General features: G+C 38.2%; 1 protein-coding gene across 2 annotated transcripts in view; it reads right to left on the minus strand.

Moving 5' to 3' along the window:
• Positions 1–20,859, minus strand: part of ACBD5 (acyl-CoA binding domain containing 5) — a 30,039-nt gene that overhangs the window by 3,422 nt on the left and 5,758 nt on the right. Inside the window, exons 4-12 of one of the 2 annotated variants that reach the window (XM_088160198.1) lie at positions 19,878–19,989; positions 19,717–19,749; positions 9,305–9,442; positions 8,370–8,570; positions 7,544–7,650; positions 5,262–5,538; positions 3,876–4,075; positions 2,314–2,364; positions 1,924–2,033 (exon numbers count right to left, since the gene is read on the minus strand). In XM_088160198.1, the coding sequence (XP_088016324.1) occupies positions 1,924–2,033; positions 2,314–2,364; positions 3,876–4,075; positions 5,262–5,538; positions 7,544–7,650; positions 8,370–8,570; positions 9,305–9,442; positions 19,717–19,749; positions 19,878–19,989 (1,229 nt within the window). The remainder of the gene's footprint in view (positions 1–1,923; positions 2,034–2,313; positions 2,365–3,875; positions 4,076–5,261; positions 5,539–7,543; positions 7,651–8,369; positions 8,571–9,304; positions 9,443–19,716; positions 19,750–19,877; positions 19,990–20,859) is intronic. The other variant, XM_014882205.2, reaches the window with a different exon arrangement.

The raw sequence follows: 20,859 nt of genomic DNA on the forward strand, positions 1-20,859 counted from the left end.
TTCTAAGAACTGATTTCTGTCTGAACCTATGGCTGGATTGAGTTTGCTACACAGGTCAGAATAGATGCAAAAAAGATTTTCAAGAACGGCAAATTGTTCAGAGAGAGGGAGAGAATACAGCCATGCAAGAGCAATTAGCAGAATGCTGAAGTTCATAGAAGCTTCAAGTAAAATACTAAAAAAATAGTTTTGATTTAAAACACCCCAACTTTGTCCTTGCTGACAAGGGGAAATTTCCATTTGCTAGTGCAAAAGAATGAATGAAATGCACATAACTGCCTGAAAGCCTCAGTAGTGCAATCTCTGGTTTCATCAGACAGTGCAGCAACACCAAAGCTGCTGCTGACAGCTCTGAGCCAGGGGAGCTCCCTGGCTCATTTTCAGCCTTTGTGGGCGATGTATTGTTTACAAAGCCATGGGCTGGGCCCAGAGAGTGATGATCAGTGACAGGAGTGTAGTTGAAGACAAGTAATTAGTGGTGAATGCCAAGGGTCCCTACTGGGGCCAATCCTGTTTAACACCTTTAGCAATGGCCTGGATGATGGGGCAGAGTGCACCCTCAGCAAAGCTGCAGATTACACAAAACTGGGAGTGGCTGATGTGCCAGAGGGTGGTGCTGCCATCCAGAGGGACTACAGCTGGCTGGAAAAATGGGCTGACAGGAGCCTTATGAAATACAAGGGGAAGTGCTTAGCCTGGCACTGTTTGGAGAAATGACTCCAGGCATCACTGTGTGCCAGCTGGGAGGCAGCTTGGCAGAAAAGGGTCTGAGCATCCTTATGGACGCCACGTTGAACATGAGCCAGACACGGGCCCTTGCAACAAAGGCCAGTGGTGTTACAGGCTTCCCTTCCTGCATTATCCCTTCCAACAGGGTGAGCAAGGTGATCTTTCCTCTCTACTCAGCACTGGAAAGGCTACACCTGGAGTGTTCTGTCCACTTCTAGCTACATGAGAGACATGGACAAACTGGAGAGAATCCAACAAAGGGTCATGAAGATGATTAAAAGACTGGAGCATTTCTGAGGAGAAACACTGGTACAGGTTGCCCAGGGAGATGGTGGAGTTTCTCTCCTTGCAGATAATCAAAAGCTGCCTGTACAGAGTCCTGTGCAACCGGCTTCTAAGTGTCCCTGGCTGAGCAAAGATGTTGGACCAGATAACTTGCAGAGCCTTCCTTCAACCTCAACCACTCTGTGTTTCTGTGATTTACCAAAGGAGAGAAAACTATACCATGAAAACTAGCAAACATTAAAAAGCTAGAGCAAATTCAGCTAATTCTCCTAAGATCCACACACATGCAAACTCTCTGCAGTCTAACAGAGGAAAAAGAAGTAAAAGCCAAGAGCATAAGCTAACAAGGTGTGAGGCTGAAGTAAGCAGACAGTAACTAGAGAACACTCACTTGATCTTCTGATGCTTAGAGAGCTGAGAAAAGGAAAGATGAGAGTACAACTGTCCTTCAGTTGAAGGAAGTCAAGGCAGATGTTACAAAATACCATAATAAGGTGCTAGTAGATGTTAAATATAGTTGACAGATGGCACCCTACAAAGGATGTGATAGGAAAAAAAAATCCTCATGGTACAATGGGACTAGAAAATCTAGAAGGAGTGAAAATGACTCAAGAGAATACAAGCAGTGAGAGGATCCAAGAATGTTACAGAGACGCTTCCAAGTTATCCAGCCTCACCCAGTTGTGTATGCTCGAAATTATTTATCCTGCATCACATTTCAGAGATTTAACATAAATTGCCACATATAAAGCATACTACATATAAAGTCAAATTAACCAACACTTTCTCACACTGACAAACTTTCAAGGCAAAGAATTTTCTTTCCTGTCTAAATAACATGATAATATTACCTATTGGTTTAAACAGGTGACACACAGTGTATGCGTTCTATTGAATGCACATCTTTACCTTCGCTTTCTTTGGTGGTACACATGTACCAACCACTGGGCAATAAATGGCCAAACAATAGCAAAAGCTAAAATACCAGGAGAAATTTCAAACGGCCACCATGATGGTTTCTAAGGAAAACAGAAAAAAAATTCCAGTCAGTAATCTGTGTACACATATTGAATACCACCTGTATACTTCTCATCACTTCAAATGCTACAGTAGCAAAGAAAATAATAGTAAGATCAGAAGAAAAGATTATCAAGTAATTTCCTCAGATAGATTATTTTTATCTCCTAGTCAAGGAAAAGACAATACAAAAAGCATATACTAAGAGCTAGAGATAAAATATTCAATTTCATCTTTTTTCACAGTTCACACTTTTTACACATCATAAAAACAGTATTTTACCTTCACAGAGGAAGCAGGCTGGTAATTTGACTGTAGTGTTGCAGATTTTGCCTTTAAATACAAACAAAGGCTGGTAAGTATAAAAAAGGAAACCGCAATTAAAATTTTTCTTCTTCACAAAACAAGAATATGAGGTTTTTCATCTTGTGATGGCTTTGCAATCTGCATATATCACAGAACCATCCCCATGTGACCCCACATAACTGCTAACTTACCTCTCATGTTTCCACTACTCCTTGTAGTAATTTTATCACTTCTCTGTCTTAAAAAATGAACCAGTGTCACTTACTGGACCTCTTTACAGTTTTTGAAGGCTCCCCTGCTCAACTTGTCATCACAACTTTCTCAACTCTGTTCTAGTCCCAGTTTCAACCCAGAGCAGAAATCGTAGCAGCTTAATGTGCCTGCTTGCATGTCTCAACATCATCTATACTAAGGTCAAACACGCTGCTTTAGTTTGCCCTGGGCTACAGCTACAGGCATGTCTAACACCATAAAGGAAAGAGAATACTCTGTTCCATGTCTTCCAGGCAATCCTGAAAATGGAAGTACCAAAATCTTTTCAAGACTATTGCCATACACTGTTGTGGTGCTTCCACAAAAACAAAGCAGCTGGTTTTCTAGGTCTTTCTTAATTTATGTAAGCATGAAACAGAAGCTTCCGTTTCTACTTAGGTAAGGACAGCAAGCACAGCATGAACTGCTGAGGAAGAATCCTTTACTACTTCTTGTATTGCTCAGGCAAAGATAGAAAATCAATCTGTATTTAACCAAACATTAGATTCCTGAATATCTGTGATACAGCAAAATTAAGATTTTAATAAATCCTCTTCTATGGCTGCCTTAGATCTGCAATATATGCATCCCATAGGATACTGCTTGTACAGCTTGCTCATTCTCATGCAGATCAAAGTATATATGCAAGTCAAACAAAACCAAACATTTTCAGGTTGCTGGCTCAACTATATTCACAACCTGTTCTATTGAAACAGAAGGAAAAAGAAACACTGTATCAATAATACCTACACTTGCTTAAGAGTTCTATTGGCTGGATGAGAATATGAGGTACAATTCCAATAAAGCTGGATTAGTTCACAAGAAAGCTATGAACAATCAAGTCTTTTGCTATCTGAAAAATGGAAGTTCTGCCCGTGAACATTTACCATCTGAAAGATTAAGATAATTTCTCACTTTCTTTGAAAATGCCTTCAATTCTCTGGGATCATGCACTACTACCATTAACTGTGGAGTCTCCATATAGAGCCAGTGTAATGTGTATCAATAACTATGGCTAAGATCAGTCTGATTAGAAATCAGTGAAATAACATATGGTTAAGTTCTAGGTCAAAAATGCAATGGTTTGCTTACATGTACCGGAATTCTGAACTGTGCTCCTGAGTGTAGGTACCAATAGGAAATTTTAAGTTGGACTCAACTACAGAATGTAACTGAAATGTCTTTGCAGTTTAAGAAAATATTGTATAAAACTTTAATCTGAAAAATCACAACAACATCGAAGGACATTTAATAAAAGGTGATCAAATCACTCCAAAGAATAGTACCTGTGATGCTGCAACAGCCTCCAGCATATGCAGCCTCTGCAGGACATTCTGCATGTCCTCCTGCAGCCGCATCAGCACCACTGCAATCTGCTCATTGAGGTTTCCCTGTGGGCCTCTGTCAGAGCCCCAGCGCTCGCCATCCCCTCCACTGCCCATCTGGCCCCCCTGGGAACCGTCTCCTAAAGGCTGAAGTCTGTGCCCTGTTGTGAGGGAGGAAAAACACAAACACAAAACAGAATGGGCTACAGCTCTACTGAAAGTGTTTAACTGTTCAGTTTTCTCCCTCAGTTTTCACCCAGGAGTGTGGTACTCCTTGTCACAGACAGTTCAGCAGCACTGGGACATCACTGAAATGTCATCTGAAGTGTCTCCCTACAGCCTTAGTGTGACAGTGTCATTCAAATTCCTAGAATTACAAGGACATTTAGGAAAAGCTATTAATACACAACCAGTCAAGTTCAGCAGGCAGAATTTACTGCAAAAAGTAAGGTCTTAGGATGTGTTTTAAGTTTGGCAAGGTCTCCAGCTGGAAAACAAAGATCACTGGAATACAGTGAGGAGAAAAGGTAATTATTTGAATTCTACAATACTCTCTTAAACTAGATACAACTACCACTAGCTTGTCATGTTTCTGCCTGTAAATACTTCAAACTTGCCTGTAAAAGAGAACTATAGTATGTTCCTTATAATAGTTTTCAACATAAATGTTTTATTTGGATTTTCTTTTAAATGTTTCCATTGATTACTTATAGGTGCTATACAAAAAGCATACTATATATAAATAAAATGCTTTCTGCCTTTTTTTGGTTTGTATAAGAAAAACTGATTTTATCCTTGACTTTATAGATCATACCACTGGAATATGGTGCTGCTTGTAGGTGACAGTATTAGAAGCATTATGGAATTAAAAAGCACTGAGGTCCAACATAAACTAAACATCTGGGCTATTACAAGATTAAGAATCATTAAGTTATAAGAATCATAATAGATAGTATCAGAATCACTCTAAGGTGTGGCTAACATTCCAATTATATACAAAACAATATGTCACTGATACTGTTCCATGGCATTCCATGGTTTCAAATAAACCACCACAGAGATATAAATGCAGATGTATTTAACATTAAGTATGCAACTTCTAAAGAAACTCCTCTCAGGCAGAGACTGGTTTTGAGGATTACATTTCTAAAAACCCAAGTGCCATAAGCAGCAGCTGGAGTGTAAGTTACCCACTGTAATAGGCATTTTGTCATCTATTTTTATTGTGAAGAGCAGAATCACTATACAAATGACTGTCCCACTGGACAGTGCTGACAGGTGCTTCTCAGACACCAGCAATTCAGGGCAGTGAGGAGAGTGGGGAACACAAATGCAGGGTTACAGTACCTCTCCCTCTTCTGACACTGTAGAAATCTGCTTTTTCTCCACCTTTTTTCTCCTTGTGAGGACCCCCATTACTGGCTTTGCCATCTTCTCCTCCACATTTGACTTCACCTTGTTCTTCAGCTATTCCCTCTCCAGTATTTCCAGGTTGGAGATTCCCATAAGTCATGCAATTGCGCCTTGGAAAATCCATATTTTCTAACAGAAGACTATGATCTACATCCAAGAAATGGGATGAATGCTTTAAAGATCCTTTAGCTGATGAGATGATCTCCAAGGGCTACAAATTAACATTAGCAAGTAATTAAATTCTGTAAAATGTGACAGTTAAACATTAAAAAGGAAAAAATATCATCTTTACTTTCACATTAAGAAAATACTTGGCCCAGAATTAAGACTTTTCTTTTAAGGGGAGCAGTTGTTTACCTGTAGAATATACTTACTATTGTCTAAATGCCATTTCCAGATAGAAAAGGCATGACAGGCAAATCCTACAACAGTGATACCTCAGGAATTTCTTTAGACATTTCCAACATACACCAATACTCAATAATTACTAAAAGAGAACATTAAGGTCTAAAATAATTCCATTTTCCCCTCCAAAACTGGCTTTGCTTCCTAGGCAGTCAAATGGCCTCTTCCCTTGAATTTGGGAGCCAGGGTCAGGAGGCCCATGCTGTCAACAACCTTGGGTAGGCAGTGTTGGCACTCACAACAAAGAGAGCATGCAGCTTATCACCAGCCTGCTCCAAACAGCTTGGCTGCACCTGCACCTCACAGCAAACAAAGGAAAGGCACAGTATTCTCTCGACTTCTCACTCAAAACTGGTGGTACTGCAGGAAAACAGTAAAAAGGATGACACAGGTGCTGTTCAGGTTCTGCACTGGGACTGTCTTGGTGGGTGGTTCAAGCAGCCCTTGGCACAGGGCAAGGACAGGCCCTTGCACAAGGATATGCTGGAGCAGACTGGGGACCTCAGTTACCTGAAAAAGAACTTAATGGAGAAGCCAAAATAACTAAAAAGAGGGGCAGAGAAATGGAAACTGCTACCCAAGTTTGTAAAATAGCAGCTCTGGATCATCAGAACTGAAGGGCAGAGTGCTGGCTACATCTTTTGCAAGAAACAGTTGTATTTATTTAAGTGAACCTCTTCTAGTTTGAACTGATTCAGTTGTACTTCTACTTGTGTATTTCTTTACATATACCTCAACAGTTGTTATTTTGTGCAAAATTAGAACTTTCCTCATGCAGGCTGGGAAATTCTGACAAATTATCCACCCACTTAAATTAAAGAATCTCAAACAAGCTTGAATGATACACAAGATTGGGAAATCAGCTAGATAAGACAGCTTGCAGCACTTCTATCAAATTACATTTCCCAACATGTTTCATTACTGGGCAGCATTTTGATTTGTTCAAATGGACAAATCAGATACTCAGGAATGAGCCAGACAAGAGAATGATGCAATATTCAAATGCTTACTGGCCTTTCTGATCCCAGGCATCATTCACACATTTCTCTCCAGAATAAAGAAACAAGGTGTCTGAGTACAGCCTACAAAGCCCACACTTAACCTGGGCCTCTGAAGAAAGTCTAGGCTAGAAAGCCAACAAAGACTACAGTTATGAGTAGTCATCAGCAGGAGCACAAATCCAGTCAAAACTATTGGCAGCACAGTTGGTGCTCACCTTTTATAGGGAAGTCAGAGGTGTACATTATGACTAAAGAGAACAGAAGAGAACACTGAAATCCTTGTAATCCCCCACTTCTTTAGACTTAGGTCACTTGCAGGCACTGGCCTACAGGCCACCTGCTAACGCTTGTTCTTCATTTATTCAAAGGAACAAATGAAGAAGTCATCAGGCCGGAAAAAAAAAAAACCAAGCAAAAAGTGAATTGTTACACAGATAATTCTCGTTTCTTAAAAATAGCTGAGTTCTGGTCCCTTCATGTTATCAGACCCTACATTAATTTGTGGACACAGACCTTAGTTTCTTTATACTGTTTTCCCTTTTTTGAAAATTGTTTCTCTGTAGTGTTGTTTTTGAAGCCTTCTCCTCACATAAATTCTCTGAGGGCTTCAAGGCTTTTAGATCAGCAGTAACCAAGTTGTAAGATGCTGACAATGAAAGGAACAAACCCCTGTAGTTCAAACAGAAGGACAGCATGCATGAGCCACATCATTCACCTCTGCATGTCCATGTTTACTTGATTGACAGGAACTTATTAAAAAATGAGCAGCATACCAGCTTCAAAATAGACCCAGGAATACTAAAGCACTACCTCTTCTAGTCCAAGTTGCTCCATAGAGTCACAATAAACTTCACTGTCCGAATCACTGGTCAAGTGCTGAGCTGCTGAGATCTCTTCAGTATTCTCTTCACTTGCACCTGCAGGGAAAGGGGGGAGAGCACACATGCTTTGTAAATATGAGCCAGTTGAGCCAACCCCAGCAAAGACTAGAGCAATGAGTTAAAATGTGTAGGAGAGCTTCAATTCATGACCCTTCTCTCTATAACTGTCATCCTAAACTTAGATTCTGAATAATGATGTTATATTAACTTTGGAATGATAGAAAACCTTTACTAGTGGGAAAACTGTACTTCATATTGACATTTCTGCATTATAAATTTTGCCTTTTTCATTACCCTCTCCTTCTAAGCTCAGTTTAAAACAGTTTTGCCTGAAGTTACATTAGTATTAAAAGTATATATTCAGATCTCAGTTTCAACAAATTGGCATTTATAAAATGCTCAGCTTTTCAGAATGGTAAACCAGATACAAGTGACTTTTGTTTTACTACAAATTCAATTTCAAAGGCAAATAGTATTTGCATAAGTAGCATAATGATACTACAAGAAAACACTTCTACTTCTGTGGGTTTAGGCCTCTCTGTCTCTAAATTCATCTCTCTTTCTGTACGAGATATTAAAAGAAAGCCTTATTTTTAACTGGAATTAATTAATTAGTTTTAGTATTCTGTCTTCAGATTTCTGCAACTGAAAGACACCATCACTAGTCTCTGAATCCTGGGATTAAGCTTTCAAGAAAATAATATTTTTCATTAAAAACATGTTCAAATGAAAACATGGTCTTGGAAGGACAATACCTTGGTGAGCAGCGTTAGGAGCTATTTCTAGGCTTGGCTCCGTTTTATTTGTTTCTTCATCTGGGTTGAAGCCATTCAAGGCAGATTTGGTCTGGATGCCATTCTGCATCTCTGGGATAAAGCTGTCCTTGTAACAGCCATTACTAACAATACCTTCCAAATCCTTAGCAGCTGCTGACTCGGGTTTCGCATTCTTATAATCTGTAAAAGAAAAGAAAACTTAGCAAAGAGAAAGCTCTATATTCAATAGCTCCAGCCATATTTCTTCAAGCAGCTAGCTTGCTAATGGACTGTAGGTATAATGTATCTGCAGAAAAAAATATGTAAATGCTCCTATATTCCCATCTGTGGGGATTGTTCTGTTCTTGTAAAAAGCATGAAGAGCAGATACTTCAAACATAAGTAAGCAAATCTGAAGTAGGTGTCTCTTCTAAACTAAATAATAGTCCTAATGTCCTTGGAGGACATCTGTACAGAATTCTAAATATGTCATTTCATTTGGTTTTCACTAGGTGCTGTTATTTCAGCATCCAGCTCTTTATGGACCCTCTAAATGAATCCCACTGAAAGTTCTATTTCCTCTGAAGAAAAAGAAGTAATTTTCAATTCCACTCTTACAGGCCATGTAGCCATTCACAGCTCTTACAAAAAGCACTGTCAACAAAAGCCAAAACAATGCAGGGTATAGATATTTACATAACCTTTTGACAGAACTTACTAGGCAAGTCAAGATTCATATGGCATAGATTGCAAATTTGTATTAGTTTTAATTCTTACAGCCTAGGTTGAAACACAGACATCTTTCACATATATATGCAAATTATATTTGTATATAATTCCCTTGAAAAAATACAGCATTCATGATACTTGGGTATTTTCTGCCACTTAGACGGCTAAGAACAACTCTGAGAGACGCAATGGTCCAGAAAACTTACCCTTTCCATTTATCTGCAGTTCTTTTTCTTCCTCTTCATGAAGCCCTTCTTCTTCTGATTCTGCTCCACTATCACTGCTTTCAGCTTTTCCATTAACAACTTTTATCTTTGGAGTGGAATTCATAACATTGCTAAGGTCTAAGAAAAAAAGCAAAGAAAATAAGATGTATTTAAAGGAAACAAACATACACCACCACTACCACCCCCAAAACTATCAGTCACAGTTCTACAAAAGTACATAGAGTATGTACTAAATAATGACAGATTATTTCTGTAAGGTCTTTATTAATTGGTTCAATGTTTCTCTTTTGTGGCCCACCACTGAGTGCCTGCCTGTTGCTGCACATATTCTCAGTGACTCTGAGGCAGCTCCCAGGGAAGAGACTGCAGCCACTTTCAGGAGTCTCAGACCAAGCCCACTACTGTATTTAGGTTACAGCTGCAGCTGGGACTGATGTGGCCATGTTCTTTTAAACCCAGAAGTCACTGTTTCAACAAAATTTCCCTTTTGGGCTGAAATGCTTCAATGCTTACAATTCAAAGGCAAATCTTGAAACATTATATTCAATTACGTGAACAACAGAATTCTGAATACAGTAAATACAATATTCCACACATCTGCTGTAATTTAGGCAGATGCAAAATCTGGTAAGAAGACTCATGTTTATATAGATTTTTACCTAACAAGTGACACAGGGAAATAAATTCTCTGATTTCAGTGAAAAAGTTGATGAAATTAATATATATACTTAGCATTTTTTTCATAAATATTTTAAAAAAGAAATATTGAAATAGACAAAGTAACTACCAAATCCTTGTTTTCCACATCTTTGACACTCCAAGGATCACAATTTACTGTAACTGTACAAAAAATTGAAAAGTAAAGATTCTTTAAAAATTCTACCACCTCCTGTAAAAAGAAGTTATGGTCAAATACATCCTGATGATCATTTAAGCCTCCTATGTTAGGACAGAGTACAAAGTACAAAGAGAGGACAGTTTCTGTGAGACACTTGCACAGTTTATATATTGGCTCCAAGGCTGAAATCTGTTTTAATTGTTACCATAGCATTTCATTTGCATAATTTCTATGTTCCCTTGTCAGAACCCTGAAAGATTTATTCTCACATTTAGGCTTAACATTAAACAGCAAAATAATATCCAATTACACTGGAGTTGCCAAACGAGCTTCACTACTTTCTCTGCTGCATGGTAATTTAAAGCTAAGGTTTTTTTCTACTTTAACCTTCCAATTAAGAGCCTTCCCACATTTCTCTAGCTTCCAATCTTATCCACAGCACTTTAAAAAAAGGAAAAAAAGGTAAAATAACTTATTGTATAGTAACGATAAATATGTTAAATATTAATTTCACCTTAGTTTTATTGCAAGGTAATGTTTCTGCGGGCAACCTGCATCACTGCTTTGGATTGATTTAATCCATCTCTTATCTGATGATTAAAAAAACCCTACTTTATTGTAAAATGAGAATTGGAAAAACAATTGTCTGTCTTGTACACTACAAGAATATAAGCACTTGCTCATTGTCTCCTTGTAGAAGGACATTACTTATTTGCACGGAAATTTGCTTCACAGAAGAAAAATCCCAACATAGTTCCATTTTTTTCTCACAAGTGTTCCATGAATTGTGAATCCCAGTTCTCAGATGTTTTTCTGAGAAGCAGCAGCATAAGAAGGATAAGGCAGCAGCTACGTGCTCACAGCATGAGCATTAGGCACAGACACAGCCCCCTTGGCACCGTAGGGCACACATCACCCTTCCCTTTAACGAGGGGGTGGGGACACAACCACCCATGTGTCCTACCCAGCCGTGGGAGTAAACAGGAAAGACAAGACCAGGAGGAACACTGAGCTGTCAAGACGAATTAAAACTGTAAAGCTCCTCATCCCACCAAAGATACTGCAAAAAGTCCCAGCTACACCAAAAGGTTTTTCCTAAGATTAACTTTTCTGTCCTTTCTTCACTTACTTGCAGTAAGAAGATTATTCATTTGGGAAAAATTCTAAGTGATGTATCACATACATTTAAATTAAGAGGAGGAACTGAGAGAATATATCAATAGTTACAGATTTATGGTGTGCATCATACGACACCTGAATAACTGAAATCCATCAGGATAGTATTTCTTCCACAAAGTCATTCTTAGCAACAGTGCTCCCAAAGACAATAAAGAGACACAGCTTTGATGCAGATTCTAAGAACACAATCCTGTAGTCTGTCAGAGTTTGGCCACCTGAAATGCCCACCCTAACTGTGTGCTTTTCCTCAGAACCCTTACACTGCTCTCCTCATCAGGTCCATCCCCAATTGCTTTTACTATATGGTAAATCCACGGTTGGCTGCCATTCTTGTTGATCTGAGTGTCTAATAAGGAACCAGACATGGTCAGGACCAAATGATGGTCAATCATCCATTTAATCCTGGGCGTGGCAGGTTTTAAGACTAAGAAGAACCAACTAGCAGTGACTTCTGCATCCTCTGCTAGCAGGTTAATGGCTGTTCCTTAAGGAATGTATATTCTCAATGTGAATAATTCAAGTTAAGCAAGCTTTTAAAACCTTACTTGATTTATGTTAATGCCACCCAGCCACCCCTCACCCTTTTATTTCATTTACTCACTTCAACTGCATGCAAAATGTAGTAGCTTTTTCTGTTGCCCTACTTTAGATACTATAGAATTCCTCTTGGCTTATTATTTTCATCTCACTACATACAACATCAAACTGTGAGATTTGTGACAAGTTTTTAAATCGAAGCTGTATTGCTTTTTATCTATAGAAGGAGTTCTATTCTGTAAAAGCCTGGGGTAGGGGTTTGGGGGTTTTAGTGCTAGATAGTAGAAGCTGTTTAACAGTAACAACTTGAAACAAAAATAAGGAAGATTTGACAAAAAAAAAGGCAAGGTCGAAAGGATGTGAAGAACAGACATGCAGCTTCTCTACAAGCTTTCACTAGATGTTTATTTTCTAGTGTCAGCTCTATTAAGGGATTTCCTACAAGCCATTCTAAATGTATTTCTTTAAAGGCAACAATACAATTTTCCTCGATGATCTGTATAATGGAGCTAAGTTTCTCAAAAATATATATGATATTTAACTCCACATATTTCGAGGCCGTTTTTGTTACCCAGATGGGAATTCAGAGTTTAAATGCCTCTGTAGATCTGCCCCAGCTTGACAGTCATTTTACAAAGAGAACCTTACCTAGCAGGTTTTCCTCAAATGCTTTGTATTTTTGTTTTATGAACAGGCATGTAATTCTCATACAAAATTAACATGCACTGCTGGAGCTGTACTGATGGTTAGCCCAGTACACTACAGTATCATCCTCACACAAGTTCTACAGTCTCTCACAGGCTCTGAAAATACCAGTGATCAGAAGCCAGTGTACAACAGCACATGGAAGACATAATAAAACATTTTGCTAGCTGTGTACACCCTCACTGTTTAATAAAAATTACGTGTTTTCATAAAATACCATGACTTTAGTATCTGCTCAATAGCAGCAAAGTCTTAACCACTAGATGATTTCCATGACCTACACTTTTATCACTTTGTATAGGGATCTCCCTGCATGCCTGTGTTCATGTTAAGTCTCAAGGAGTCTATATGCTGTGCAAAATTGTTTTCATCATCAGGTAACTGTAATTTTTTTCTAGCCATCAGCCCTTGATGTTTCATGCTTGTTACTGATCCAAGTAGGCTCCCTGCTTCAATCCCAAGTTTGTGCAACCATGTTCTGCTGTTTCCAATACACCTGGTTACACAAATCCCCACCTCATTTTGAAACTGATGTACTGCAAGGAGTGACTGCATGAGACACGAGGAATAAATGCAAGCATCTAGGAGCAGTAAGCTCTTCAGCTAGAACAAGAGTTTATATTCCTTCATTTCCTTGCATTCTTTTCAATACAGGACACTACAAAGAAAATTTCCAAGGACCCAGCCTGCTCTGTAACATCTGTTCTACACAAATAAAAAGAGATTTTAGAAGAGTCTCAGAAAAACTGAAAAAATCTAAAAATCACTACTTTAACTACCATGGTTTTATTTCTTTTAAATTTAAGTGCATTAGGTGCAAGTTGTCTGAAAAATGTACACCCTAAGCACACATACTGGGGAAGCCACATCTTCCTCTATACAGCTTTCCTTTTTTTCTGCAGTTTAGTCTTCCCAAACTTTACTATAATAGAAAAAAACCTCTCCTCATTTTTATTTTTCTTTTAATTTTCTCCAAAAGACTACGGCCTTGTTTTGTCAGTATTCTTCTCTCTGCTTTTGTGCTTTGCAAGCTGTTACACTCCAAGAGATGCCTTTGTATTTAATAAAACAATTTAATCAACAATACCTCTTTATTTACCATTAATAAACATTAAAACAATAGTCTGTGGATAAGAACAAACACAGAAAACAGCATTCAGACTCAGACATTTATATTAACTTGCAAGTACAATATTTAGGATTACTGACTAGTCATCTCACACCTTTACACTTTTCAGTATCTAAGGAGTTTCTCATCTCCATCCATATCGTCAGTACCTTTTCCCAAGGATTTTCAGAATATGTGCCATATAAATACGGATACCAAGTTCTGGGGTTGACTTGGATACATTTCCCTCCTCCCTGATGCTCCTCAGCCTTCTGCAGTAGAGACAACATGCCTGGGATTTCCTGGCAGAGAGAAGCGCAGGCAGAACAGCAGCTGCTCCCCAGGCATTCCCAGCACTGGCAGGTAGTTCCACAAAGGCCCGTGGATGTCCAGGCCACCAAGCACACGCAGCTGGGTTACACGGGGCATGTGCAGCAAGACCAATGGATCCAGGCTCTGCCAGCTTTCTGTCAGCACCTCAGCCAGTATGTGAGAATGAACATGAAGAACAGCTGCTTCTTACGATGCTGTAACTTGAAAGCATAGTTACATCATTCCAGGATCCAGGATGTCCCCAAGCCTGGTACTACTTCCCTCTGGGAGGAGCAAAACTTGCTAAGTCTTTTCTGTGCAGAAGAGATAAAGTCATCATTTGTCACTTTCACTTTGCATGGCAAAGAGGAAGGAGCATTATTACACTCTTGAGTTTTGTCCCAGAAAATTCAAAAAGCGAGCACAGTGAACTCAGAACCCTATAAAGAAAACTGAATTATGTTTGAAAACAACACAAGGCCACATAGCCGAGTCGTACATTGTAGCCTGAAACAAAAATTGTTTTTGTACAGTAAAGATTGTTTCTGTACGAGAAAAAAACCAAAAATGAAGTAACATTAAGGCCATATTCTCCTGCCATCTGCTCCAAACCTATATCTGAACTGCCTTTTACAAAGCCCATATCACACACGGCCTCAGAGGTAAATCAAATGGCTTTTTCATGCGTCTTAAAGGCTATAATTAATTATTTTTGCTATACAGAGTTAAACATGAAACACCAGTCCATGTCCATTGGGCACTTTTCTGACAGCAATCAAGATAAAACTACCTGTATCTGTCCTTCCCCAGCCTCCTACACCTCGATCCACTGCTTCTTTGTAGCTTGTCTTTGTAGAACAGAGCTCTGAGAAATACAGATGCCAGTTCTTTCATCACAAGATATTAATTATAATAAGAGAGATGAAGTTTAAGCTGACAGAATTTTATAGCAAGTGGGTACATCTTCTAAATTATGAAACCTGAAGGGCTTTTGATATTTACTTTCCCTTTTGCAGGAAAATCTTGTCTGGCTAGAAGGGAAAAAATCCAAGTTCAACAACCAATTATGCACCAAAACTGTTATGTTGACTCAACCCAGCATGAATCACAATACAGACAAGGCTTTTCTTTCCATGGAAGAAATCTTCTCATAGCTCCCTCCACTTAGAAAGAAACTATTTTTAATCTTACATTTTCACATTTAGATACTTTGCTGCTCACCCTGTTGCAGTATATTTTCTGATCACTCCTTTCCAAGAGGGGAGCTGTTAAAATACTCAGGCTTAGAGCTATATTAATGCTCTATCCTGATTTCCAGCACTGTTAGACAGCACTGACATAAAGCCATCAGCTTGAAGTTGAATCACAAAGGAGGCTGAGATTTGGTATGTAAAGCCTGAAGCAGGTATAGATTGCAACAGGACAAGACATGGCTTGTTGAGACACGGATTCCACATCTCACTGAGACTCTCCACTGATTGGTACTTGCTGGTCCAGCCCTTAATCTTCTATAATAATCCTATCCTGCAGCAAATGATGGAGAGAATGTTCTAGACACTTCTGAAGGCTAAACTACTGAGATTTTAACAAAAAATACTTGTATAGTAAGTTTCACATTAGCATTTCTGAATATAATTTGTAACCTTGATTATATCTCTTAATTATAATTGGAAACTAGAAGGGGGGAAAAGTTAAAAGGATGGGATTTTAAAAACCTCACTCATCCACAAACCCAGCAGCTTCTCCTGCCTCAGTGCACTCCTCATTGTGGTGCAGCCACTAACAGAACTCAATAAAGTACTGCAGGTCAGAGCAACACGGATTTTAGCTCTTTCCCCCCTTCTTATGAATGACTAAGAAGATTCACTGACATTGAGTTCTGTAAAAATCTTAGTGAAGAAAGGTGGAAGGAAAGGGAAGAAAATCTGTTAAGCACGTATCTTTGAAGTCAAACAGCCATGAAAAAGTGAGCTGATGAAGAAAACAGAGGGTGTGTTAGAACAAAGGCTCACACAGGAGCAGAAAAAGCCAACGAATGCCCCATTAGAAGCAAAGATGTTGAAAACAACCTGAGAAGGTCTTAATTTGAAAAGGTAAATTAGTCATATGCAATCTAAAGAAACACAGTTGGAAAATATATTGTATTTTAGGAGTAAGAAAAGTATTTCTACCTGGAAAATAGTAATTAGGAACAGGCTCACTTTTTTCAAAGCTACTCTATGTCCTGTACTAAAGTACCTTTGAAATACAAATGTTTACATGTATTTGCTTCACAGACCTCAGTGGGTATTGTCTTTTAAACCCAGCTCCCATATGGAATGCAAGAAGACACCAAGCAAATTGTCAAACGTGTCTGCCTGTGAGCAGGGCCAGCTTCTGCCATTCACACAAACCGTGCCCTGCAGGGGCTGCCATCAGCACTGCCCCAAACCAGCACATGCAGCACTGCACAGCACCTTGCTTCAACAGACCTTCTTCTGGTGCTACTGCAACACAGCTGGGACAAGAGCTTTTGGGAGAGAAACACTCCTTAGGAAGCCAAGGTTTAAGAGTGTTATAACGCTGAAACTTCCTACAGCCTCTGTAGTACCAATTTTCTTGTTACTGGAGGCAACATTTGGTTTTCAAAAAGGTTCACTAACACCACTACTACTCAGCATGCAGGCAAAGGGTCATCTTTATTTGGTAGGATTTTAGAACAGATTAAATGCCTTATCACAAAGCAGAAAGATTACACATAAAAATTCTACTAAACAACTTATAAACAATTTCCAGATACTTTGCTTAGTGGTTCAGATACTTTAGGGTGGGAGTCTGTCAGATAGGGATTTCCTTGCCCCCTCTGGATTTACTCTCATTCTGAAAATAGCAAACATCCACAAACATTCTCAGAGAAACATTCTGAAGGATGAACTGGTTCTGAAACTCTCAGTATTTTTCACCCCATATCAGATCACTAGGGTGCCAATCCTAGCCCATCTTTGGCTTCTTCAGCTATTACACAAGAAAGCTTGAATGCCCATTCTAAAAAAATCACATTTACTGAGCAATGGTTTTTTGATGCTTCTTTGCCTTTTAAACCTTGACTTAGACATCACATTTCTTGTGCATTTACTAGCAAGTGCAAAAAATTTAAAATGCTACTCTTCTAAAGCACCCATCCACCTTATGTGTCCATCTACTCTTCCAGCCCCTACAAACAAGAGTCTTTCTATAAGGCTGCAAGAGTTACCTCATCCCTTCTGCAGTGCTGTCAGCTAAGAGCCCACTTTCTTCTTTGATGTCAAGTATTTCATGTACCCAAAACAATTTGTCAATGACTTTGTCTGTAAAGAAGCACTTCATACTTGTCAGAAAAAGACTACTGACACAGCTTTCCAGAGAAATCAAGCTTCTCACACAGCTGCAGGGTGACCTTTCCAAACACTACCCAGGTTACATGCTTTCAAAATAACTCTTAGATTTGCTCAGCCTATTGGAGTGAATTCTCTATTTTTCTTTCTTTACCAACACATTCAAGTCTGGATATCTGTAACCCACGGATCCAATTAAGTTTGTCCTTGTTTTCTAGCAGGTGTTACAAGTCATTTATTTCAATGCTGGTGTGTCAGACTTCTGTGTTCTTTATTAAGGAGCCCAGGCTCTATTGATTCAGAAAGGCAGTTATTTTCAAGGGTTTGTATTTAACATTTTCAAAGAAACCACAAAAACTAGAAATGCAATGATAAAAAGCTATACTTTTCTGTTGAGTCCAATCTGTTAGAGACAATACACAAGCCATAACTGATGTACACTAAGCTTAGACAATTCTCTTCAACTTATTCAAGAAACTGTTGATTTTGAGGCAGTGGCATATAATTCTCAAACAATTAGATAATGATCTGCATACAGATTAGTATAATGGACGAATGGAAGGCAAACTCAAAACAGAATGGACCAGAAGATGGGGGTACAATATGAAGCAAAGTTGTCAAGAGAAGGGTCCCAGTTTTCAGAACATACTAACTGCCTGCCCCTGAAAAACATACCTTCCACAACAGAATTTGCAGACTGTAGGGGTTTGGGGGTGAGGAACATAACAAGAGTGGATAAACTCACATTATCAAAACATAACCATGTGTCAATTTTTACCAGTACTGTCACCAGTGTCTACATCATCTCAGACAGAGACTTGGGCACATTGGTTCTATTCTTTAGTGTGTATCTGACTGAAGGCAGTGATGCTTCTATACTTCTGTGAAATATTTTGATATCTATACTGTAAACAACAATAATTATTTCCAGCTTCACTTTTAATCAGGGAAGTGGCAAGAGCACCAAAGAAAGGGCTTCAAAACCTTAAATGCAATGGGAATGTTGTAACATACAAGGATTTCGTGAAAATTCTGTCCTAATTTATTGTGGCATAATTAGATGTTGCACCGGTAAGCAGTATGAATGATGTCATATCACCAGAACTATTGCAACAATGACAGAACAAGGTAAAGCTGAAATCTGCTATTCTGTTTAACTAACACTGCCTTATGTTTAAACTGTCTCTTTAAAAAACAAGTATGCTAGATTTGTTATGGAAACAGGTACAGTTTAATTTCCATGATTCTCAGTGTTTCTACACAAGTCATTTTTTAAAGAAGTGGCTTCTGGCACTGTGCCACAGACACCAAGTCTAAGTAAATCCTTATTGTACAGATCACTGACCTGAATCTACTGATACTCTTACCTGCCCATCAATCCAGCTGTCAAGCAAACCTATTGCATCCCACACATGAAGTATACACAACTTCAGCTGAGAAAAAAGTCACACCCACTTTCAAAACGGCCATGTAAAAACTTCTACCACTACTTTTCCCCCAAAACAATGAAAAATTATTTGTTTCTCTAAGGCTTGATAATAAAACCACATTCCTTTAAGGTAGGGGGAAAAAAGCCACATACAAAAAGTAACTTAACCAGTTGACTCATAAATTGTTTAATGTCTTTAAGAAGTATGTGTGCAATGGATTTAGTTTTTAAAAACAGTTTCAAGTTTTGCCCTGTTGCATTTCAGTTTTTAAATGTCATTTTAAGCCAGATTTAAACAACTGTAACACTTATACATCAGCCTTATGAACACATTACCTGTAACATAATAACTGGTATGATCAAAACATTTTCACGATGGTATTGCTAAATAAAAATCAACACATTGATTTTTATGCAACTGTGACACCACTAGGTTTGCCACCTGTCAGTAATTTAAAATGTTTAAATATTCCCTTCAGAACTTGAGCTTCAGAAAACTTGTATGTATCAGAGAAGACATGATTTTAAAATCATGAGATTTGATTGTTATTTTTTTTTTTTAATTTTAGATTAGACGACAGAGCTGGATTACCAGAACTTATTTAGTTTGACAGTCCACAACTACATCAGAATGTACACATTGTTCATTTTCAGTACAGTTGTTCATTTTCTTAATAGAAAGGGACAAACTAGATTCGGTTGGGAGAGTTGTTTTGTTTTAAATGCTCTTTTCTTCAGGCTTCCTTCAGCAGCTCAAAAAGCCTGGTGACAAGGAATGCAGCTTCCTGGACGTAATCAGTTCAAAAGTAAAATAAAACAAAACCCAGCCTAATGAGGTGGCAAGCCCAGAAGTCACAAGTGTTAGCAGGAAGTTCCTATAGCACCAAAACAATGGAAACGATGGATTTACACATAACTTATTATTCCTACCTTCCAAATACTTAGAGACTTTCTCCATTCGAACTGCCATATGGTAAAGAGAATGAACAGAAAGATGCAACATTTAGCTTGTAAATAATTTACAGAAAACAAGCCCCCAAAAACACTTAGTTATGATTATTAGTAGTACAAAGAAAGTTATTTGTCCGAACCTGATGTTAGGTCAGATCCTCTGTTCTTTTTATCTTCTACTATTTCATAGAATGGGCCTATTACTTGCAGTAACTCTTCAACTTTGTCCGTCATTGGCATACTCTCAAGAATCTGCACAAGTCCAAAACATGAAGCATCTTATGAAACAGCATTTCAATGATTCATTCATTCATTTCAACTGATTTTAGAAACTGCTGGTCATTGTAAAACTCAGTAACATTTCACTAAGTCACTAAAATTGTTATCCTGATTTTTTAAAAGTTTTTTTTAAATTACAGGGAAACAACATAAAAATAAGTTCTTCAACAAGAAACTTATAATTACATTAATTTTTTTCAGGTATAGATGAGATTAGAGAGCTAATGCATTTACCAACACTAAAACACAGCCTTGACACAGTATTTATTAGTAGACCTTTATATAGAATCCATTATTTCTGCAATTTTGAACTAAATCATCTCAAAGTTAAGCAGGCTGCTGTTAGCCGATATAATTATTTTATAGACAAGTCTTTCTACCAAGAAAATAAAATGGAAATACTTTTTTAGTCTTAGAAGATTCTTCATACTGTCAAACCCTGCCACCTTCAATGGAAGGTAAGGAGCAGATCAAAAATGCTCTACTAGGTCCTTCTAAGCCTAAACAAACACAATATAACAAAACTGAGACAGCACAAAGACCCACTTAGAAGAAGAATAAATTAGAACCAAGTTCTGCTCTTGAAGTAATTTGGATCATTTCTTCATTTTAAGTTACAAAAACAATACCTTTGATCATATGATAGGAATGCAAAACCTTAAATCTAAAATAAATTAAACAGAAGAGATTCAATAGTTGGATACTATTTTAAAAGCACATGGTATTATTGTCCCGTTCTAGTTTAAGTCCTTTCAAACAAGTTTTTTGCCATTAGCTTTGTTCCTCTTTCATCCTCTACTATTTCAGTTACCATAATTTAAAAGTAGCAGTAGTTATATGTAA

Source organism: Sturnus vulgaris, chromosome 1, assembly GCF_052056855.1.
Source record: "Sturnus vulgaris isolate bStuVul1 chromosome 1, bStuVul1.hap1, whole genome shotgun sequence".
In the NCBI taxonomy this organism is placed as follows: Eukaryota; Metazoa; Chordata; class Aves; order Passeriformes; family Sturnidae; genus Sturnus; species Sturnus vulgaris.